The 21351-nt window shown below is 54.9% G+C and overlaps 1 protein-coding gene across 9 annotated transcripts in view; it reads right to left on the bottom strand.

Annotated features, from left to right (window-relative positions):
* Positions 1-11409, bottom strand: part of MPP2 (MAGUK p55 scaffold protein 2) — a 28548-nt gene extending 17139 nt beyond the window's left edge. The window contains exons 1-4 of one of the 9 annotated variants that reach the window (XM_019434870.2): positions 11288-11408; positions 9727-9790; positions 8761-8824; positions 3620-3738 (exon numbers count right to left, since the gene is read on the bottom strand). In XM_019434870.2, coding sequence (XP_019290415.2) covers positions 3620-3738; positions 8761-8791 — 150 coding nt within the window. In that variant the 5' untranslated portion in view covers positions 8792-8824; positions 9727-9790; positions 11288-11408. Of the gene's footprint in view, positions 1-3619; positions 3739-5304; positions 5427-8760; positions 8825-9726; positions 9791-9966; positions 10655-10950; positions 11136-11220 lie in introns of those variants that run through there. The other 8 variants (XM_053892704.1, XM_019434871.2, XM_019434873.2 and 5 more) reach the window with 8 other exon arrangements.
* Between the last annotated feature and the right edge of the window lie 9942 nt (positions 11410-21351).

Here is a 21351-nt window from a genome sequence, read left to right as displayed (position 1 = left end):
GGGTCTCAGAGTTGAAGAAAGGTCCACCCTATTCTCTGTTGTGCTTTATGCATCTGGAACCATCCTGGGAATCTCTTGGGAGGAAATTCTGACCAGCTTATCCCCCAAGGACAAGTCTGGAGAAGGGAGTTTATGTTTCCAGTCTGATACGGTTCGTCGGTAACTTCTCAGGTAGGCTGTACCGTGACACCCCAGGGCGACAGACTTGGACTCCATTCGGAGAACAAACTATCTGACCGCTCACTCCCACAGCCCTAGCCCTGTGCCTGGTACTCAGTGAGCACGCAACAGATATTTGCTTTATCAGTGATGGCTGACCGGGTGAGTGACGGGAAATCGTACAGCCAGCAATCCCCTCACTGGAGGGCCGTCTCGTGGATCAGACAAAGACACTGAAGAAGGACGCTAGCAAGGGCCATCATGCTTCAGAGGGACCTTCTAACCCCGAGATTCTGCTATCCTAAAAGCTCTCTATTTCATTGGCTGTCTCACTGTAGAAGCAACAGCTAACGTGACCCAGAGGGGACAACGGTCTAAAAAATCCAACTCTGAAATTGGCTTTGGCCGGTTACGGGTGTCGAGGGTCAAAATGTGCATATTCAGCAATGCCACTGCCAAGTGTCCACCCTAGAGAGACTCACACACGTGCAGAAGCAGCTGAATGTGAGGACACTCGCCGCAGCGCTGTCCTTAGTAGAAGAAAGTCAGCAACATCACACCTTTTCTCAGCAGAACCGATAAATAAATACACCAGGCTCTATCTCGTAAACTGGAATACCACACAACAGAGAGGGAGACACAGAATCTGAAGCAGGATCCAGGCTCTCAGCTGTCTGCACAGAGCCCACATGGCGGCCCTTGAACTCACGAGCTGTGAGATCGTGACCTGAGCCGAGATCAAGAGTCGGACACTTAACCGACTGAGCCACCCAGGGGCCCCTACGACAACATACTTCCTATTTCTTGCAAAGAAACAACAAGCACTAAAGAAAACAGGGCCAGCACTCACGACCTGGAGATAGGTACTTACACAGCTGTTGGGTTTAACTCCTACACTCGTTGTATTCATTCATTCAGCAAATATTTAGTGACCACCTACTGTATGCCAAGGGCTGTTCTGGGCTCTGGGGATGCAAACAGAAGGACACCCCTGCCCTCCGGGACCTCACATTCTCTTTGTCGGAAACATGCGTGATGCCTTGTTTTTATTTTTATTTTTTTCAATGCTCATTTATTTATTTATTTATTTAATTGGGTGGGGGGCGGGGGAAGGGCAGAGAGAGACGGAGAGAATCCCAAGCAGGCTCTGCGCTGTCAGCACGGAGCCGGACAAGGGGCTCAATCTCACGAACCATGAGATCATGACCTGAGTCGCCATCAAGAGTTGGACGCTTCACCGACTGAGCCACCCAGAAGCCCCTTCCTGTTTTTACTTTTAATACACGAATACAGTCCTTGACCATTGAACGAAAAGCAATCGGCCTTTTCTCCAATTCCCCCCAGTCTGCTCACTTTTCTCCTCCCCAGAACATCCCACTACTGACCATTTCAGCCCTTGCCCCCTCCGTGGTTAGCAACCTCCCCAGGTCTTCATACGGAACGTTCCACACGACGAGGCTCTGTCCCCGGGGCACAGTGTCCCCTGAGTAGCTCTCTCCCTCCAGTGGGGCCTGGTCCCTCCCACACCCCATGCTGGAGCCAGCCACGGCTGTCCTGTGCCAGAGTCCCCATCCCTACCCTGAGGAAAAGCCACCACCTGGCTGTACCGCCCTCTACCGCTGTCTCAACAGCATCATTGTCACACTCCTGGTCACTCCATCGCCACTCCTTGAAACCCTGGGCCTGCCTCGGTCTTCTCCCACCCCAATGCCTTGTCGTACCCTAGATTCCCACCCCACCCCCACACAAACCTTTCCTTTCTGAGCCTCTTTAACATCAATGACCTCCCCATCCACTGCAGCCACATCCTAAATTGTCGTGTTACCCCCTAGAGCTGTGCTCCTTGGAAATCTTTCACCTCCCGCCTCCCTCTCTCTAATCTCTGCCTTCTCTTCCAGTTATGCACTCTCTCCCCAAACACTCTATGACCTCAGAGAGCCCCCAGGCCTCCATCTTTTCCCCCCCTCCCCGCTCTCCCAGTCTGGGCCCCAGAAGTGATGCTCTGAGTCCCCCCCTCTCACTGGTCCCCTTCACACTGCCCCCCTGCATCCCAGCCTCCACAGCCCACAAGACATAGACCAAAGCCACCCCCTTTCCTCCTGGCATCCCGGGACTGAGCCCACCCCCACCTCGAAAGTCCGGCATCTGCCACGGGCAGTCTGGGGCCCTGTCAATCCTGCTCCCTGGCTTTAGTGGGGACCCCTTGCCCTCCCTTCAGCGATTAGTCAAATCTTCATCTCCAAATCCCCCTGCTCCATCCGGATCCCCAATTTCCAGCAGACCACTGCCCCCCGCTTCTCTGAAAACCCTGAGCAATCACACATGATTCTCTGCAACTCCGCTGCCTCCTCCCCAGGAGACGGGGCGCCCTTCTACCCGCCCCCCCACCCCCCGCACCTCAGCTGAGGGCACCACCAGCCTCTTACTTCCCCTATGCAGAATCCTGGGTGCCTTGCGACCTCCACCCCTCACCTTCCACACCCACACACCAAACGCTGTCAATTTATTTCCTCAATAATTCTTTCCTCTTTCCCTCCCTCAAGCCCTGTTACTAGAGGTCTAGTTCACGGCCATCTCCAACTCAGGTCTTTCCAGCTCCAGCCTTGACCCTCCAACCATCCTCCACATGGCTGCCAGAGGGATGCTCCTAAAATGACCATGTGCCATCAACACGCCCTTGCTTAAAACCCACAAAAGGCCCCATGTCACTCACAGGACATCACAGGACGAGGCCCAAGTCCCCAGCACAGCCCCCGGGGCCCGCCACAACCTGTCAGCATCTCGGCAGCTTATACTCTCTGTCTTGCACCCGAAGCTCAAGCCTCACACCGACACTCAGTCCCCCGCATACTTCTGGCTTTTTCTCACTTCTGTTTCTGCTCAAGCTCTTCCCTTGTCCCCAAATGCCCTCTCCCTCCTCTTTGTTCTTCCAGACTCAGCTCAAGTGGCCCTTCTTCCAGGAAGCCTTCACTGGCTACATCGGGCCAGGTTAGGCATCTGTCCTGATATTCCCCAAACACCTAGTGCATCTGCCTCTATCACGGCCATCGCCAACTCGTTTCATGACTTTCTCTCTTAGTGAGTTTCTCCCCCACCTGATGTGTGGCAGGTGGCTTTAAAAAAGACACCTGCACAAAATGCTCGAAGGCAGGGAGAGACAGGCAGGATGAACTCTGGAGATTCCAATGCACAGACGTGCCCGCCCCTCGGCAGACGCACCCTCCACAAGCTGGCAGTCACATCTGCCCACATGGGCCTGTCCACGCTCTCACCAGCCAGGCACGACACAGCCCCCTCACCTGCAGTCATGCAGATCCATCACCTGGGCACCATCATCATGCAGAGACCCTCCCAGGGTCTTCTAAGTGCCACATGCCCCATTCCCAGGCACCCTGTGGCCAACACCCCACAACCTCCCCAGACACCGTGCTCTTATGCCCACCTCCCTGAAGCACTGTACCTTGGCCAGGGATCTTACTATGGGACTTTCCATAATGCCTCGAAGGAAGATCAGGTCCAGCTCCGCAGCCCCCGTGGCATTGGGGAGGGATCCCAGGTTGTCCAGGACTTGCTGCATGGCTGGGAAGAAGAGACGGGCAGTGAGACACAGGTACCAGCTGGGCACAGGAGGCCAAAACACAGCACAGCAATCCCACCCTCCTGCCCTGTGCGCCACAGAAGACAGCCCCTCTCCAGCAGCAATTCCCTCAATGCCCAGCACCGACACTCCAGGCCCCTGAATGCCTGGGGAAGGGAGGTGGGGGGACGGGGCAGTTTGCTTGGCCTGTTCTCTAGGCCCTAGGTAATGCCAGCCGGGGCAGGTGGGGGGCTCCTGGAAGCAGAAAATGGACTCGAGGTGCGTGGGGGGAGAAACGGAAGCAGTTGTCAGGTTCCAGGTTCTGTCCTAAACCAGAGAATCACAGACTCCTCACTCAAGCTCTGGATGGGCTGGTCCTGGGACTCAGCCACCTGCACCTAGAGGGTTCAAGGATAAGACAGACAGTACTTGGGGGTGTCCCTGAGTGCAGGCCCAGAGTCAAGCAGGCAGCCATGCAGGCGGCCAGAGCCTCTACAGTACCCAGTACAAACAGTACCACTAATTCAGTGTGATTTTTCAAAAGTCACGGTCCCTCACCGGCCTCGGTCTTTCCCTCCTGTAAAACGGGTGGGTGCAACTGTGTCTACAGGCCCTTCAGTTCTGGCAGAGAGTGATCTATTACCATTGAGAAGTTAACATAGAACACAGAGAGCCAAAGCCATAGAACACAGAGAGGCCCAGAACATTGGCAGGAGCTGGGGAAACGGGCACCCAAGGGCAGAGGTTAGACCAAATCAGCCCAGGGATCAGCAAACCCGCAGCCTGGCATGGGACATAACAAGGACGTGAGAACACCTGACACTGGGCCACCACAGTGGCTGCTGAGATCTGAGGTAGGGGCTGTCTTCACGCACCCACAGAGGTGGGAGCTCCTGGCTGTGGCAGGTTCTAGGAGGAGGACGGGAGAAGCAGAATGTGCCCAGCTGGGGGCAGAGATGGGCAGGGGGTATCATTACTCTGCCACCCAGCCACCCACGCCTGCATCTACATAACAGCACTCAAGCTATGGAGGAGGGGTGGATACAGTCCCTGCCTCCTCTCACCACTCTTATCAGCGCCCCCTCCTCCAGGCAGGAATGGGGACGAGGAGGAGGGGGCTCTGAACTGGAGAAGCAGTCATGGCTCAAGGACCCCCTCTTTCCCTCCCCCCGCCCCCCTTCTCCAGAAACAGCATCCAAGCCAGCCCTCTAGACCCCTCCTACTCAGGCCCAGGCTTGGCATTGATCAGAGACCTTCAAGGCCTTTAGTGGCCTCGGAAAGAAGCCAGGGTAGGGACTCTTCCCGCTCTGCGAGGGCATCCTGGGATCCACCCTCCCGGGCCATCCTCACGTACAGGCTCACAAGCCTGTCAGCCTTGGAGGAGGACAGAGGCAGGGGAGTTAATGCCCTCTGTCCAGGCCAGCTCTCCTGGCAGGCTGTGCCCCCAGACCCTTAGGCTCCTGAGAGCCCGCTCCCAGGACACGCTCTCCAGATGCCCAAACCCCCAGGGAGGAGAGTAGATTAAGGGTCCAGCTTTCCCCCCAGCCTCCCGCCCTGCCTTTCCCTACCTTCCCTCTGGAGATCGGCTTCCTCAGAAGAGCCCAGGGATATACCCTCCAAGGAGGCCCCGCTGCCCGGACTGCCCGCCATGGCTACCCCCCACCCCCGGCTCCGGGGCTCCTGGAGTAGCCTCCACGCAGCCGTCGCTGCCTTCCCTGCCCAAGGAGGGCAGCGCTGGAGGAGGCGGGACTCGGGGAGCGCCCTCTGCAGGATCAGCCAATAGCTAGGCTCAGACTCCCTGCCCGCCCTGCTGATTGGCCAAAGCCCGACTGGAGCAGCCGGGTGGGGAGGGGGCGGTGATAGAGTGCGAGTGGGGCCGAGGGAAAGGGAGTCCTGGTCTTCCTGGTGCTCGATCACCCCCCCCACCCGTGTTCGCACCAGCGGGGGTGGGGAGGAGGCGGCAGAGAGGAGGTTTGTGGAGCAGGGGGTTCAGCCTGCTGCCCCTTCACAACTGAGGCGGTGCTCAGAGACCCCTCCTCTCACAGTCCAGCTGCAGGAAACCTAAGGCGGGGCGGGGATTTGGCCCCAGCTTGTTCCCGCCCCCCTTTTCTGGAAGTCTCTTCTCCAGTACACCCAGGCCACTTCCTCCTCTGGCCCTCAGACCTCTACTGTATGTTCCTTCTCCAGACCCAGTTTCCTTTACGATGACCCCCTCAGGATCAAAGGAAGCCCCCAAGAATGACTCTCAGTACCAGGGGCACTCTCACTGCCAGGGGCAGTGGCAGTGGCATGGGGCAGATACCGCAAACCCCAAATGCCTCCCCCTACCTGCTAGCCTTGGGGGAGGGGAGGGGGGCGCAGAAGAGGTGTGGGGGGAAACAGGGAGGAAAAGGAGGGGAAGGGAGCGCTATTACTGCGGGCAGGGGAGGGTGCCTCAAGCCCTTCTGACCCCACACCTCAGCCGCAGCCTCTCCCCTCCCCCATCACGCATTAGCTTCTCCCCTTAGATTAGGGATGATGCCTGGTGGGCAAGTCAGGCATCTGGGAAGGGAAAAGGTAAAGGTGCATTCTCGCAGCAGGGACACAGGTGGGCAGGAGCAAAGGACTTGCCAGTCACCCCAGCCCAGTGCCTCCATTCCTCTGATACCCTGTACCTATGAGGCCACCTCCAGACACTGCTGCTGCCACCAGCCAGCCAGCCAGCCAGCCATTCCCTGAGGAGTGGCACCAGGTCCTAACGCACCCCTGGTTGCCATGGCAGCAGGAGGGATTACACACCAGGACATTAACCCAGGGATGCAAGAGAGATTTAAAGAGACAGCTCCACCTCAAAACAGCCCACATCCCAGCCTCGATTCAAAGACAAGGGGGAGTCAAGTAAAGAGGGAAGAGAGGGTAGGGCTGCAGGTCTGGAGACTCCAGGGGTAAGTTCTCTAAATACCCAGCCTATGCCATAACCCACATATCTCCCAACCCATCCCCAAGGGGGCCCTCCACTCTACTAGAAGTAGAGTTGGGTCTCTCTGCGAGAATACGCTCACAGCATCTCCCCTCCACAATGACAATGGCATGTTGACCCGTGGGGAAGGGTAGGAGGACATTGTTAGCTTCACTGTGCAGATCCCCAGGCTGGGATCTCTCAGGGAAGGGAGTGAGGAGAGGGAGGGTGACCCGGAACTCAGAGGCAGGGGCACTGCTATCTGTCTATCAGGCCTGTAGAAAGTGTAACGGCCACAAATGAGCAGAGGCAGATCCATCATTAGATTTTTGAGGCCAGGGGCCAATCCAGCCTGGGGCAGGCAGAGAGGGCTGCCTGCAGGAAGGACCGAGAGGCTCATGGTCTCAGGGTCTCACATCACCTCTTTACAGAAAAGGAAACTCAGGCTCCAAGAGGTTAAGCAGCCTGCTCCTGTCCTCCTTCCTTTGGATGTGGGAAGGCAGAAGTAGCCTATGGCAGAACACCAGGGATCAGGGTCCCCAGGAGTCCTCAGAGGAAGCAGACTGTACCCATGCCCCTAGACTCCCCTCCCTGCCTGGCCCCCCACTGCACCTCCACCATGCCCCTATCAACTGGCCTGCAACAAAGAAGTCAAATTCCCCTCCCTCTACACCCCTTCCAGGCACTATTAATGGGTTTACTGGGCAGCCCCAGATTGAGAGGCCTTTAATCACGGGCTCAGGGATGGGCTTAATTAACTCCCAAGCAGCTTACAGTGGGGCCCAGGCAGACTGGAGCAGAGTGGGAGCAGGCTGGACAGGAGGTAGGGACACTGAGCCCTCCAAGGCTGTCAAAGCTGGGGGACATTATACAGTGCCTCTACTACATGGAGAAAAGGCCTTTCTTGTGGGGACAAGGGTGTCACAGTTTAGGGTCTGGCCTACTCACAGCATCCTTCACTTTCCTGGCTCACTTTCTCAGAGGAGAGGGACAGGGGAGTCATTCTAACCAAACTGGGAGGCCTGGAATGTCTTGCAGAGGCAAGGGAAGGGGCTGCATGGACAGGAGGTCAGATAGATCAGAGCAAAACAGAGCAGATTACAGTGTGAGGGCCCCTAGCCTCAAGCATAGGGAACTTCACCTGGTGGGCCCCTGAATGCACAAGGGGGTCCATGAACCCCTGGGGCAGAATGCAGATTTTGTACATAGAAGCATTGGTCTATGATGAGGGCCCACAGCTGTCATCAGATTCTCACAAAGGGATTCAGGACCAAGAAAAGTTAAGAACACTTCTCTCGTCCAATCGCCTCATGTTACAGATGGGAAAACCTAGGTCCTAAACAGGACTTAAGGTCACAGCCTAATTGAGGTAATAACCCAGCAGCACAGCATAACAACTGTGAATAGTCCTATGATGGAAATATCATCACAGCCTTTGAATTTCACATCAACCTCTTGATGGAAGAGGAGACGCAGGCCCCAAGAGGTTAAGTAATTTGCTCCTGAGGCTTCCGAGCTCATCTGGGCGGCTCACTCCCTTGCCCTAAAACCTCCTACAGAACCAGGTCCAGGCTTCCTGAACTGGCACTCCCCACACACAGGTCCTTATGTCCCAGCACACATAGACGCACATGTCGCTGGCACATGCTGGTTTACTCCACCTGTCTGGTGGGCACTGCACTGTGGACTTCTCAGCCCCAGGCTGTTCTGCTATAGTCCCTCTACTCCCAAGCCATCCTCCAAGGGCCAGCTCCTAAGGGCCACCTCCCCAACCAGCCTGGCCCCGTGCCATTGCCCTCCAGCAATACTGTGGATCGTCTCCAGAGCGCACAAGTCCCTGCCCTCCACGGAGGTGAGCTGTGCCACGTCTCTAGCCCCACCCTGGGGCAGACGCAGCAGGGCCATAGAAGCAGCTGGAAGGAAAAGCTGAGTGGCAGGATGGAGCAGCAGTGAGGGCCAGTTTATCTTTAGAGGTAGCCAGGTAGCCGTGGACATGACATGCCCGACTGCTGCTCTCCAACCCCAAGCCCCTGCCTGGCACTCTCTGAACCACTGATACAAACTGACATCCTCAGCCCCTTCTTACCAGACTCAGAGTTGGTGGCAGCAACTGGCATGGTGAGGTCTGCAAGGGCTCTGCAGTGTCTCTCCTGGAGGAGGGGAGGAAAACGAATGAGAAGGAACAATGGCACAGCAATGGGGAAGGAATGGCGGCGGTGGTGGTGGTGGTGGGGGGTTCCCCTCAGGATCAAGGCATTACCCAGAGACTATATGATCCCACAGGAAGGCAGGAAGAGCACATATTACATGCCCATTCCTCCAAGGAGGAGGAAATGAAGGATCAGAGAGGTTCATTGCTTTGCCTAAGGTCACAGAGCTAATATAGAGAGCTACAATGAAAACCCGGGATTTTAACTGTTTCTGTCTGCCATCTGTCCTTTATTCATTTATTTTTTTTGAGGGGGGAGGGTAAGAGTCCAGAATTTGAGGAAAAAGCAGGAAAGATGGGCATTCCCAGGCTGTAAGCTGTGTGAAGTCAAGAACTACACCTGTTTTATTTTGCTTCTGGAACCTAGACGTAGCCAGTGGAGATGCTCTTACAATCTTTCGTCTGTCTGGCCAACAGAAATGAAGTCATACCTTCCCAAGCCCTCTCTAACTTCCTCTTTCTCCCTTTGCCTCTTTTTAGCCCAGAGCTGGGGCAAGGAGAGCAGTGGGCTCCCCAGTCTCCAGTGGGGGGCGGGGTGTGTGCAAGGGAGCCACCCACTACCTTTTCCTCCCTTTGCCTTCCTGGGCACTTGCTGGTGGTGAAAACCCTAATTCCCAGTTGCCGTGACAACTAGAGGCAGTGACTCCCAGCAGGGGTGGGGGAGAGGAGGGAAGCAGCTGGCAGTGCCCACTTTAGGACTGAATGCCTGCTGGGCCCTGGGCGTAGGGAGCCACACCTTCACCTCCCCCTAAAAAAAGGACTCTCCCTAGAGGGACCAATACCAGATTTTAATACAACCCTCCCTGGTCCCATGCCTGCCACCCCCAGGCCAGAGCTGGTCACCTGAACTCAGGTAGCAGTAATTACAAAGGCTGGGGGAAGACTTCGCTTCCTCCTGGATCTGCCCCTTAAAGACATGGAAGAAAGGAGTTTTAGGGGAGAAGAAGGGAACCACCCCCCCCCCGTGAGGTTAGCACCCAGGCTGGGAGAAATGCCCAGCATCTACTGTGCCAGCCAGTGCCCCCACGCCAACCCCTGCTGTCCGGATTCCTTCCCTCCTCCCCCATCCAAAGTCCTGACCACCTGGAACCTGGGGCATTCTCCTGGCTGGTGCCGTTCTCCCCGACAGTTATTGGCAGAGGGGACTCCAGACATCTTCCTTCCTTAGAGAGCGGAAGGTGAGAAGAGGCAGGGAGGATCCTGTCCCCTGGAGTCTTGCCCAGCCTGCCTGGGTTTTTCTCTGGGTAATCCGTTCCCACAGCATCGGCTAGCTCTTCCCCACCCCCACCCAGGCCTCTGAGAGGGCGGGGCCTGGCTTGTGCCCACATGAGAACAGCAGTGCCAGGCAAGCCAGGCTGGCTCTGGGCCAAGGTCCGGGGCCCAGGCTTCTGGGAACGCGCTCCTCGGCTTCCAAAAGCCTGCGCCTCGGTGTCCTTTCACCCCTACCTCCAGACCATCCACACCACCCAGGGTCAGTAGGTGATGCGGACCCCTCCATCAATACACATACAAAGAGATGTTGAGGAGAAAGGTCTGACAAAGGAGCTTTGAAGACCGATAGATCGTGGGGAGGGGTAGACAGCCTAAAGGATGGGGGTCTAGGGACGTGCGGACCTGCACGCACCGACAGTCAGAGAGCCCCAGCCCCACCGGCTCGGCCCTAACCCGCTGGGCGCTAGGACCTGGGGGAAGGGGGGCGTGTTGCGAGCCATCAAAGAAGGCTCTTTGCAAGCGCGCCCGCGGGAGTCTAGGGGATGAGGTCACTGACTGGATGCCCCCCGCCTCACTCCCCCCGCCCCTTAGTTGACCTAACTTTCTGACCCCCGCTCCTCGCTCCTGGCACCGATCCCCTCCCAGGTCTCCAGGCCGTAGCCCTGGCCTTCGACCCCGACCCGCCCCCGCTACAGCCTGGGAGGCGAAAGAAGCAGCGCGCCCCCCTTCCCAGGACCCCTTCCCAGGGTAGGTTGAAGTGTTGACCTCCCAAGGGGGTCTGAGGGGCCACGGGGACCCACGCAACCTCTGTCTCGCGCCCCCACCCCCCGGAAGCGCTAACAGCGCGGTTCTTACGTAATGCCCGGCTCCAAAGTCCCCCGAATCCGCACGGCCCCCGAAGAGGCCTCGCGGATACCGGAGCCTCGCACAGCTCACCAGCTCTGAGCCCGATGTCACTTTACAGCCCTAACCGCGGGGGCAGCATCACGGGACACCGGGCTTTGATTTCTCCCTAGGAGCCCCCGAGAGAGGAAGGGAGGAGGGAGGTGGAGAGGGAGGGGACGGACCCGAGGGAAGGGACCCGGGGAAAACCGGACCCAGAGAATAGGGCCCCAAGTGCTGTACCTGCACGAAGAGGAAGCAAGGACCTTGGGGTGAGCGCTGGCCCAGGGGTGGGGGGGGAGGCGCCTACCTGCGCCCCGGGGAGTCCGTAGCTCGGTGCGGCTCCAGCGCAACCCGGCTCTTCGCGTTTATTGCTTGTCAATCGTTACCCTGGCTCTTAAAGCGGCGAGGCCTCCTCTGCGCGAGGGGGCGGAGACGGAGAGGGGAGAGGAAGGGAGGGGGATACGGACGTCGCGGGAAAGGCCGGAGAAAGTAGCCTTCCCGAGCGGCTGGAGGGTAGGCGGGGAGGTGGTGGTTTGGGAGACACCAAGCAGCCCAAGACCCCCTGCTCTCTTTCCACTCGGGGAAGCACAGGCTGGGACCTGTACCCACCCGTGTCCCTCGGCGCCCAGCGATCCCTTAAAAGGGCGATGGTGAAAGATTGCTCCCTTCTCTCCGCTTAGACCCGCGTTCCAGTTTCAGGCGGGCCTCGCCTCTCCCCGCTATCCCTCTCCCCGCTTCGGAAAAGGGAACAGGAGTTCCCTTTAGGAAGATTCCCCAAGGGGCAAGAGACCCATCCCCAGAGGGTCTCGGGCTCAGGGGCAGCTTCCAAGGACTCGAATGGTGGATAGTTGGATCCCAGCCACTCTGGAAGAATTTGCAAAAATGGGGGAAATGCCTTCCAGGAGTAGTTTGAGATCTTATTTTAAGTCTGGATCGGAGAGCTAGTCCATACCCTTCCTACGGAATAGGGAAAGAAGTAACTTGCTATCCAGTCTTCAGAGTTCCATCTCAAGAAGTAAATAAAGTGTTAAACCCAGTTAGTTGCCTGCCTTAGCCCAGCCTCTGGCTCCACCCCAGACCTGCTTGTAAAAGATAGTGTATGGCCTTGAATACTTGGAAGTTCAGCCTGGAGACCATCCTTGGTTCAAAGGGCTGAGCATTTGGGGCCAGCCACAGTACCTTTCTGACTTCAGTGTTCTCCCACCCCCTCCAATTGCCTTCCGGAATATGCAGAGATTATCCCTCTTTCTTGCTAGCTGGGATCCTAATGTCAGAAATGGAACGAAGCTCCTGGCTGTCTCAGTGGTGGTGCTTGCGGCTCTTGATCTCTGAGTTGTAAGTTTAAGTCCCACTTTGAGTGTCAAAATTACTTTTTAAAAAATCTTAAAGAAGAAAGAAAGGGGCGCCTGGGTGCTCAGTCCGTTAAGTCTCTGCTTCTTGATTTCAGCTCAAGTCATGATCTCATGTGAGATCAAGCCCCAAGTCAGCTCTGCGCTGACAGTTAGCTTGGGATTCTTCTTTTTTTTTTTCTCTCTCCCCTTCTCTCTCTGCTGGTCCCTGACTTGCGCGTGCACGCTCTCACTCTCAAGATAAACATTTTAAATGAGAGAGAGAGAGAGAGAGAGAAATGGACTACATCCTGGAATCTTGCCTGGAAATCTCAGAAATGGGCTTGACTTGTGATTCCATCCAGGAAGCAGGAGACTGGCCCCAGGGCCCCAAGAGACTCAGTTCACCCCTGATGAGCTCTGGAGGGCTCTTGGTTATATAGGTATAGGGAAAAGGCATAACACCAGGCCAAACTCTGCTGAAAGCCATGAGCATCCATGCTCTCCGCCCTTACTGAGGGAGGAGAAGAAAGGTAGTTAGCGACCCCAGATGGTGAATCCTGGAATTGCAGGCTTCAGTTGCCAACCAGAAGCTTGCTGGGGCACGGTTGTCAACCCCCTCCTCAGCCCTCAAACCAGAAGATCCTCCTAATTCAACTCAGAAAAAAAGTCCCCTTCCCGTTATGAAGGCTACCCTCCACTGTCACCTGTCCACGTCTAAGCAGAGAATCACTCAGCTCATTGCATTTGGTTGGGAAGTGGAAGGATCTTGAATCCCTCTGAAATATTAATTACTTCTTTTCAATCAGGCAACTATAATGCCATAGCAACCCATAACAAACCTTCAATTCCATTCAGGATCCCCAAGACAAGGTGGAATCCCAGACTCTGGCCCACGAGGGAGGTGGAGCCCAATTTGTTATTTTTACCAGCTGCTTTCCCCCACATACACACCCCAGTAGTCAGTCAACAAGTATCTTTCTAAAAGGGCCTTACAGAATGCCAGCCCCTCACATCTTTTTAGGACCTTACAATTGATAAGCTGATTCTCACAACAGCCTGGTGAGGTTCTGGTGTGGGGAGAAGAATTTCTTGATGCAGAGTAGGATGCTCCTATTCTGTTTCAGACAAGGGGCCAGCTTCCATCATACCGAGTCAGATGCCAGCTTGGATGCCAGGTTCAGTGACTCCTGATCTCCTGGAGCTCACAGACTGGGGTGGAGATCGGGGAGGCGGGTGGTGCCTGGTGGTATAGTTGAATGTCATAACAGAGGTGCAGTAAGCGGTCCCCAAGGAATGAGAGGTACTACTGGTGGGAGATAGAGTAGCTGAGAAGGGAAGCCGGTTGGAGAGGTTCACAACGCATCCCATGCCAGTCAGTGGCTGCCCACCGTGCTGGGAAAAGGGGGAAAGGGCGAGGGGGATAGAGTCTTCTCTGTGGTCTGTAATTAGTTCAGTCTTCCAGCCTCCGCAGGTCACAAGGGTGCAGGCAGTGTCTCTGCTTCCCCTAAAATCAAGGCTTTCCTCTGGTGGATGTTCATCCCAGGGCTTTGGGAATCAGGACACAGAGAGTGGCTGTTGTGAGTTTCAGGCAGCTCTCGCGCGGTGTAGAGTGATGTTACACTCCCGATAATGGCCAGCAGGGGCCGCCAACAGCTATCCCAAGTCTGTCTAGACCCACCCGCTTCAACTTCTCACCCCCCCACCGCTGCAACTTGCCAGTCTTGTTCTGGAAATCTTTCCTATTGGCTATATCTTTCAATAAAATAAATAAATAGATAAATAGATAAACAAACAAACAAACAAGTTTGAAACTCTCACTGCATATATATACGTGGGTGATGTGTGTGTCCCAGGCCAGTTACCTCTCTGGGTCTCAGTTTTTTTCATGTGTACAATGGGCATAACAGCCTCCGCCTTGGGAGAGGACAGATGTAAAGTGGCTGCCACAATGCAAGGCACACAGGAAGTGCTCCGAAAATGTTCCCCTTTGGGTCTGGGTCGAAGAGGCTCTAGCAAGGTGCCCTCTGGGCAGTGGATGTTTAATCTCTGCCTCTGGATATCTGGTGTGCCCATAACTGACCTCAGGTCCTCCAGGGCATGGGACGTCCCAGGGCTTCTGGATCCCCAGGTATTTGGTATGGATTGTGTGTCCTCTTCCCGCTGCCCACACAACCATTGGTGGCATCTTGCCCAGCCCTGTCTGTGCCACCCACTTCTCTTTTCCTCTTCTTCCTCCATTTCCCCCACGAGGGTGCCGAGGGCTTTGCTATGGATGCCACATCAGAGGGCCAGGAATAAGTAGCCCATCACCAGAGTGGGGACGAGCTTGCAAAAGGCAATGCAGACCTTAAGAGTGGGAGGGAGTCTTGCTAGCCACCCCAGTAGCCCCAAAACCCAATATCCATTGCTGGAGACCCTCGTAAACCGATTATGCCTTGGACTGCTCCTGTAGACCCGGACAGGCAGGGATGAGGGGCCAAAGGGGGAGAGAGTGGAGGGAGGCTATAGACAGTGGGAATATACGTATGCCCTGTGGGCTGTGTGAGGCACTTGAGTTGTTGTTTAGAGACAGAAAGAAAGGAGAGAGGGGTGTCCCTGCTTGAATCGGTGACCTGGAAGAGGGCTGCGTGTGCGGGCGTGCATGCACGCACCCACACCCTGGGCCGAGGGAGCACTCGCAGAGTGGGGTTGGGGCAGAGACAGAAGGGACGGGGGGCCATGGAGATCATTAGGGCGGCTTGCTGGGAGACTTCAGGCAAGACCAGTTTGGCCTGGGCTGGGTAATATCCATCTCACAGGCCCTGTATAGACTGGAGCGGGTGACCCACATAAAAGCGCTTTGTGAACCACGGCAATGTTGTTCAGGGCATGCCCTGGCCATGGCCCCTTCCCCGGAATGCAGGGAGGCCCCAGGCCCCGATCCGTTTTCTGCCCCTCCCCTGACACACACAGCAAAGGCTCTTCGCCCCCAGCCCTGCTTGGCTCCAACTGCTCAGCTCCAAGCCTCCCCACCACCACCTTCTGCTGCCCTCCGCGTCGGGGTTTAGCCACACTGGGCCCACGATGTGCACTCTCCTGTCTGAGGTCACCACCTTCAGGGTCACAGCTCACACGCAAAGCCTGCTTTGCCCCGAGCTGTCTCTAGTGCCTGCCGTGAGAATTGAACTCTGACAGCACCGAAGTGCCCCAGCCTCCTACTTCCTGGGCCAGATGGCCAGATGGGCCCTATTCCACGCTTCCTGGGGGAGGAGGAGAGATAGTATGGAATTAGGAGAAGTGGGGTAGCTCTTTCCTCTCCACTGTGTCTGGGGCATTTGCCTAGTCACTTCACCCCCACTGCTGAGATTTGCCTCCTTTTAATTTTCAGAAAGCTTACTCATAATTCAAAGCTTTATCCTGCACTCGTGGGCTGCCGCTCCGTGCTCCAACCACGATCCGCACCACAGCGGCCGTTTGTGAACCCTCAGCCCGCAACAGTTCCAGTCCCTTTGCCCGTATACATGCCTTTGGTCCTCATAACAACTCGTCGAGAGGCGGACTACTATGACCCCATTTTACAGACGAAGGCACTGGGGGCCACAGAGACTAAGACATTTGCCCAGAGGCATTCCACTGCTAGGTGATGGAGCGGCGATTTGGCCCCAGGTCGTGCGGCCTCGGCCTTACTTCATAGGTACTATTTCTGGCTTTCATTTCTTCATAGATGAAGAAATGAAAGGTTAGACGAGTTCAGTGACTTGTCTGCCCAGGATCGCACAGCAAGCAAGTGGCAGAGCTAAGCTTTAGCAGGTTTTGTTAGTAAAGAAACTTGCTTAGTTTTCTATAAATTGTTCTCCAGTCTACAAAAATATGATAACTCACAGAAACTGCTGCACTTACATAACATTTAAATGCGACTGAATTTAAGACAGTGCATAAAATTATCAGCATTACAAGAAATTAACTTCTAGACACAATTTGTAGTCTTTCTAGCTAATCCTTCGCTGTTATCCATCACAGCTTAAAGTAATCTTGAATTTGTCTAGGCTTGATTAAAATACTTTTGCGAATGGGTCCTAAATCTTTTATTAACTTGGCATCCGACCCTGGGCTTGAGAACAGCTGAGCAGTTCTCAAGAGTGGCTAGCAGTGAAGCCCTAAGGCAAGAACCTTCTGGCTTTTAGAGACCCCCTTCCTCCTCCAGTGCAGAAAACCTGGCTACTTGGCCTTGGCTTTTCTCATCTATAAAATGGGAGGTTTGGGAATTGGAATTCATTTCCTGAATTCCCTTCCCACTCCATCAAAATATGTATCCAAGCTGACAATTTCCCACTCTGCTCATAAAGGGGCTAATAACCTTCTTTCTTTTTTTTTTTTTAATTTTTAAAAAATGTTTTAATTTATTTTTTAAGGAGAGAGACGGAGCATGAGCGGGGGAGGGGCAGAGACAGAGGGAGACACAGAATCCGAAGCAGGCTCCAGGCTCTGAGCCGTCAGCACAGAGCCCGATGCGGGGCTCGAACTCACGAACCGTGAGATCATGACCTGAGCGGAAGTCAGATGCTTAACCGACTGAGCCACCCAGGCGCCCCCCAAAACCCTCAGGCTTCCGGCCCCAAGTCCCCAACAGGGATTGGTAGATTGTTCTTGAACTATTAACTAGTCCATTCGAGAAGTACCTACTCCCACTACTGTGAGGTTCTTTGAAGATAATGACTATATCTTATTGACTACTGTAACTCCAGCACCTAAAGCCGTGCCTGCCATCAGGTGGGTGATCGATTACACGGTTCGGACCCTGGGGGCAGGACCGTATAGTGGTAGTTGGAAAGTCCTCTGGTTCATTGCAACGTACAGCCAAGGATGGGAATAGGTAAGGGATCATCATCAGACGATGGGCCTGGCGTGCGGACGGGTGAGGACTGCCAGGCTAGTTAGTGGATATCTGCCTCTCGATATCCGGATATCCTCTCTGCAGAGGAGCCAAGGACCCCGGGGTAGGGCAGGGAGGGGACGGGGGAGGCTTCGCAGAAAAGGAACGGCCAGAACGGAGTCCCACCTGGGACTGTGCCAGGCAGAAGAGTGGAAGACGCTCATTCCAGATAGAAGGGACAAGCAAGGGCTGGGGTATGAAAGTGCAGAGCTGTTCAGGAGGCCACTGGAGTCTTAACAGGCGGAGGGTCAGACAGGTACTTTGAGGGAAGAACCTGCCCATGAGCAGGTGATATGGCTAAAGAGAGTGGGTGGAAAAGCAAACTTCCAGGACAGGGGAATGATAAACCGATGGTCGGTACATCCTCATCCAGGACAGTTCTACTCAGCAATAAAAAAGAACAAATGGCCGATGTGCCTGGCAATACAAAAGAATGTCAAAAACATTATGCTGAGTGGAAGAAGCCAGACAAAAAGAACAGACTGTTTGATGCCATTTATACGAAGTCGGAAACAGGCAAAACTAATCTATAGAGATCAAATCACTAGTCATTTGGGGCCAGATGAACTGGAAAGGGGCAGGAGCGAACCAGCTCAGGCGATGGAAATGTTCTGTGTCTTGACTGTGGGGGTGGTTACACATTTGTCAAAACTCATCTGCCTGTACACTTCAAATAGGCGAATTTTATTGTGTTTAAATTATACTCCTATAAAATTGTGTTTGAAGGCTTTGTGTGTTTTTTTAAGTGGGCTGTGGTCACATTGTGAGCGACCTCAAACGTCATGCTAAGAAGTTTGGGTTTAATCCAGGAAATAATGGAAGGCTTGTTAGCCAAAGTTTTTTTTTTTTTTTCAGTTTGCTTTGGTTTGGCTCAGTAACAAGTAAAAATCCAATTTAAGACCAGATGAAGCAAAAGAGGGGGGTTCTCTGAAGGGTCCTGGGACAACTCACAAAATTCAAGGAAGACTCGGGGCCAGAAGCCTGAGAATCCTTCTCTCAGCTTCGTCTCCCAATAGCCCCATGACCTAGCCCTGGTGTTTCCCCCGTAGCTGAGGACATCATGATCAGAGAAGCAAAGCGACTTGTCTAGGGACACACAGCCAACGAGCGATTATGCCAGGCTTGGAACCCAGGTCATTCTGATACCAGTGCCTGTGTCTTGACCACCAGACCTGGAGGAACAGGGAAGAGTTTACTCAAAAAGGCCTCTAGGAGAAACAGAGCCAAGCAGATGGAGGGAGAATGGAAAGGGGGGAGGGGGCACAGAGCATGGCGAGAAACCCCACCCAGAGTCAGGAGTAGCTGACAGGCCAAGGGACCGAGAAGTGATCGAGGGGAACTCCGAACTGCAGATGGCCTGAATCCCGAGGGACAGAGACAGGGTGGCTTCCCAAGAAGCTGGGACCGCTTCTCCAGATCTGAGACAGTCCTGAGCTTGCGTCTCAGCCCCACTAGCCTTGGGTAGTCTCATAATTTCTCTGAGTCTGTTTCCTCAAACGCAAAAGCAGTTGATGATGCCTGAGCAACTGCAGTGATTATCAGTTATTAGTAAATAAATAGATAAGATACTCGGCAGGGCTATGAGGACTGTGATAATATTTTGTGATTGTGATAATAATATTCAGTGCTTTCTGCCTCCTTCCCCAGCCTGCTCACCCCATCAAGCATTTTCTCTTCTTCTGCCAGGAAGGAGGGTAGAGGAACACCATCCCTCAGCACGTGACAGTTCCTGGAATGAGTGAGTGAGTGGAGAAGAGTGAGGGACTGAGAGTGAAAGCCCTGGGGTTTGTAAGGGCAGTTTGGGTCCTCAAAGCCAAGGCTGTACGAGGGGCACATCATTTGAGCTCTTTCAGGCACGGGGTCATCAACAGTGGGCTTGTGCCTAGATGAAATAAAAGATAGCCTGTTTGTGGGCACCCAGGTGGCCAGCCAGTTAAGCATCCAACTCTTGATTTTGGCTCAGGTCATGATCTCACAGTTTGTGAGTTCGAGCCACTACTTGGGAGTCTCTCTCTGCTCTGCCCTCGCTTGAGCAAGGGCATGCTATCTCTCTCTCTCTCTCTCTCTCAAAATAAACTAACTTTAATATATATATGGTCCATTTGTTGGGATTTGATATCTACATCTGATATCTACATTTGATATCTACACTGATATCTACATCTCTCCTCCCAATCTGCACTATGGAATTTTATCATAGGAACCTCATTTCTTTTTCTTGAGAGTCTTGGCTCTGTGGGAACGCAGTCGCGTCTCACTTGGCTGCTGAACCATCGCAGAAACTTCGGTGACATTGACATTGAGTTTCTCATCCCTTCCCCCAAGGGAGAAGTGAGGATGGGGGCAGAGGGTGCATCCCTGAGTGGAGGGGCTCACATCATTGTGTGCCAGAAGCTGCCCAAGGCTTCAGCTACATCATCCTACTCAACTGCTCACAACAACTCCAAGGCTATAGGTGTGGTCAGCTCCATTTCACAGGTGAGGATGCGGAGGCTCAGGGGAGATAATGCCCCTTAATCAGGGTCACACAGCCAGGAAGTAGTAAAGTGAGGATTCCTACCCAGAAGCCCCTGCTCTTCCTACTGTGTCCCTTCTGGGGGGTGGGGGGGCAGGGAGACAGGGACTGGCATGAAAAAGCTTCAGTCCGCTTTTTACAACCCCGCCACAGAAAAGCAGCACCATTGGGCAGGTAGAGGGGCCCTGACAGGCCGCACGGCCAAAGCTCTGTGACCTGAGGCAGCTCAAGGCCTGAGTTCATCACTGAGGCAGCCAAGGCCCACCACACTTTAGAAAGTTCTGCAGGTCTCCCATCAGGGTCTCCAAGGTGGCTACACAGGCCGTGAAAATCTCCAGGATGAGCAGTAGGGCTTGCAATCCTAAAGGCAGAAACCTTAACTTCACCCATGCCCCTGCCAGCAGCCCTGAAGCCAGGAGTAGGGCTGCTGAGGCCCCGGCTGAGGGGGGGTGGGGGGGGAAGCGCACCTGGTCTCTCAGCACAGCCCCCTCCCAACCCCAAGAACAGTCCCTGGGCAAAGCTCAGCCCCTTCTCAACCCCAGAGACTGTCCCTCCCTAGAATCTTTAGACTCGAAGCAAAACGTGACCCTCCTCCCCGGTGCCTCCAGCCTCCGCCGCCCACACCTCTGGGCCCCTGGCAGGAACTGTGCCCCGGGGTCGGGACAGCTGGCAGTCCATGTGCTTCCACCCCCGCTTTCTCCCTGTTCCCAACTCCCAGGTTAAGACACAGGGGCGGGAGGAGGCCGAGCTGGGGTGGGGGGACCTTAGCGGGAAGGGGGCATGGATATAAAGAGCCCCGGGGGATCCTGGACAGATGCCCTTCTGTTGTGCCGCTCTGTGCCTGCCCAGAACCATGGTAATGTCTGATGGCCAAGTCGGGACCCCTGTCAGCTGTGCTCTCCAGGAGCTTGGGGACGGAGGCTGGCACCAAGGGCCCTTCCCCAGGCACTAAGGGCATGAAGGAGTGAGGCCAGGGCAGCCCCTTCTGCCAATCTGATGGCCAGAACAGCTGCCAGGGTCTCCTGCCCCTGCTTTGGGCAGGGAGGATGAGGGACGTGCCTGGTCAAGAGAGGGCTGAGGGTCCCAGAGGCCCTGGAGGGTGTGTATTAAGTGAATGGGCATCACAGTCTGTGAGTCACCAGACGTGCGCGTGGGTCGCCAGCACAAAGTTCTCCGTGCACAGCTGGGGGCATACGTGGGGATCCCCGGGCGGGCTTTCCAGGATGTGGCCACATTAGGCATTCACGTAACATGTTTTATTGAGCACCTGCGAAGCGTCAGGCACTGTTCTAGGTGCTTGTGCTACATCCGTGAGCAAAACAGGCAAAAGGCCAGGCAAAAGGCCCAGGGGTGATGGTGCTTCCACTGGCCGGGGGCGGGGCGTGCCTCTTGGGAGAGATGAAGACAATTTTTAAAAGCACAGAATATAAAGGTTAAAGGTGAAATGGAGGGGGAAAGTAGAACCAGATGAAGGGATGGGCTGCAATTGTAAACAGGGGTAGGACCCATTTAGGAGGTTGATTTTGAGCTGATGCCCGAGGCGGGGAGGAAGTTGGCCCTGCGGACCCCTGGAGGAAGTCTTCCAGGGCAGAGAACGGCCTGTCTGGCATTTT

The sequence above is a fragment of the Panthera pardus genome, unplaced genomic scaffold, assembly GCF_024362965.1.
Source record: "Panthera pardus isolate Hobbes unplaced genomic scaffold, ASM2436296v1 HiC_scaffold_3, whole genome shotgun sequence".
NCBI lineage: Eukaryota > Metazoa > Chordata > Mammalia > Carnivora > Felidae > Panthera > Panthera pardus.
The sequence above is the reverse complement of the archived record's forward strand: the minus strand, read 5'-3'. Positions and strand labels throughout refer to the sequence as shown.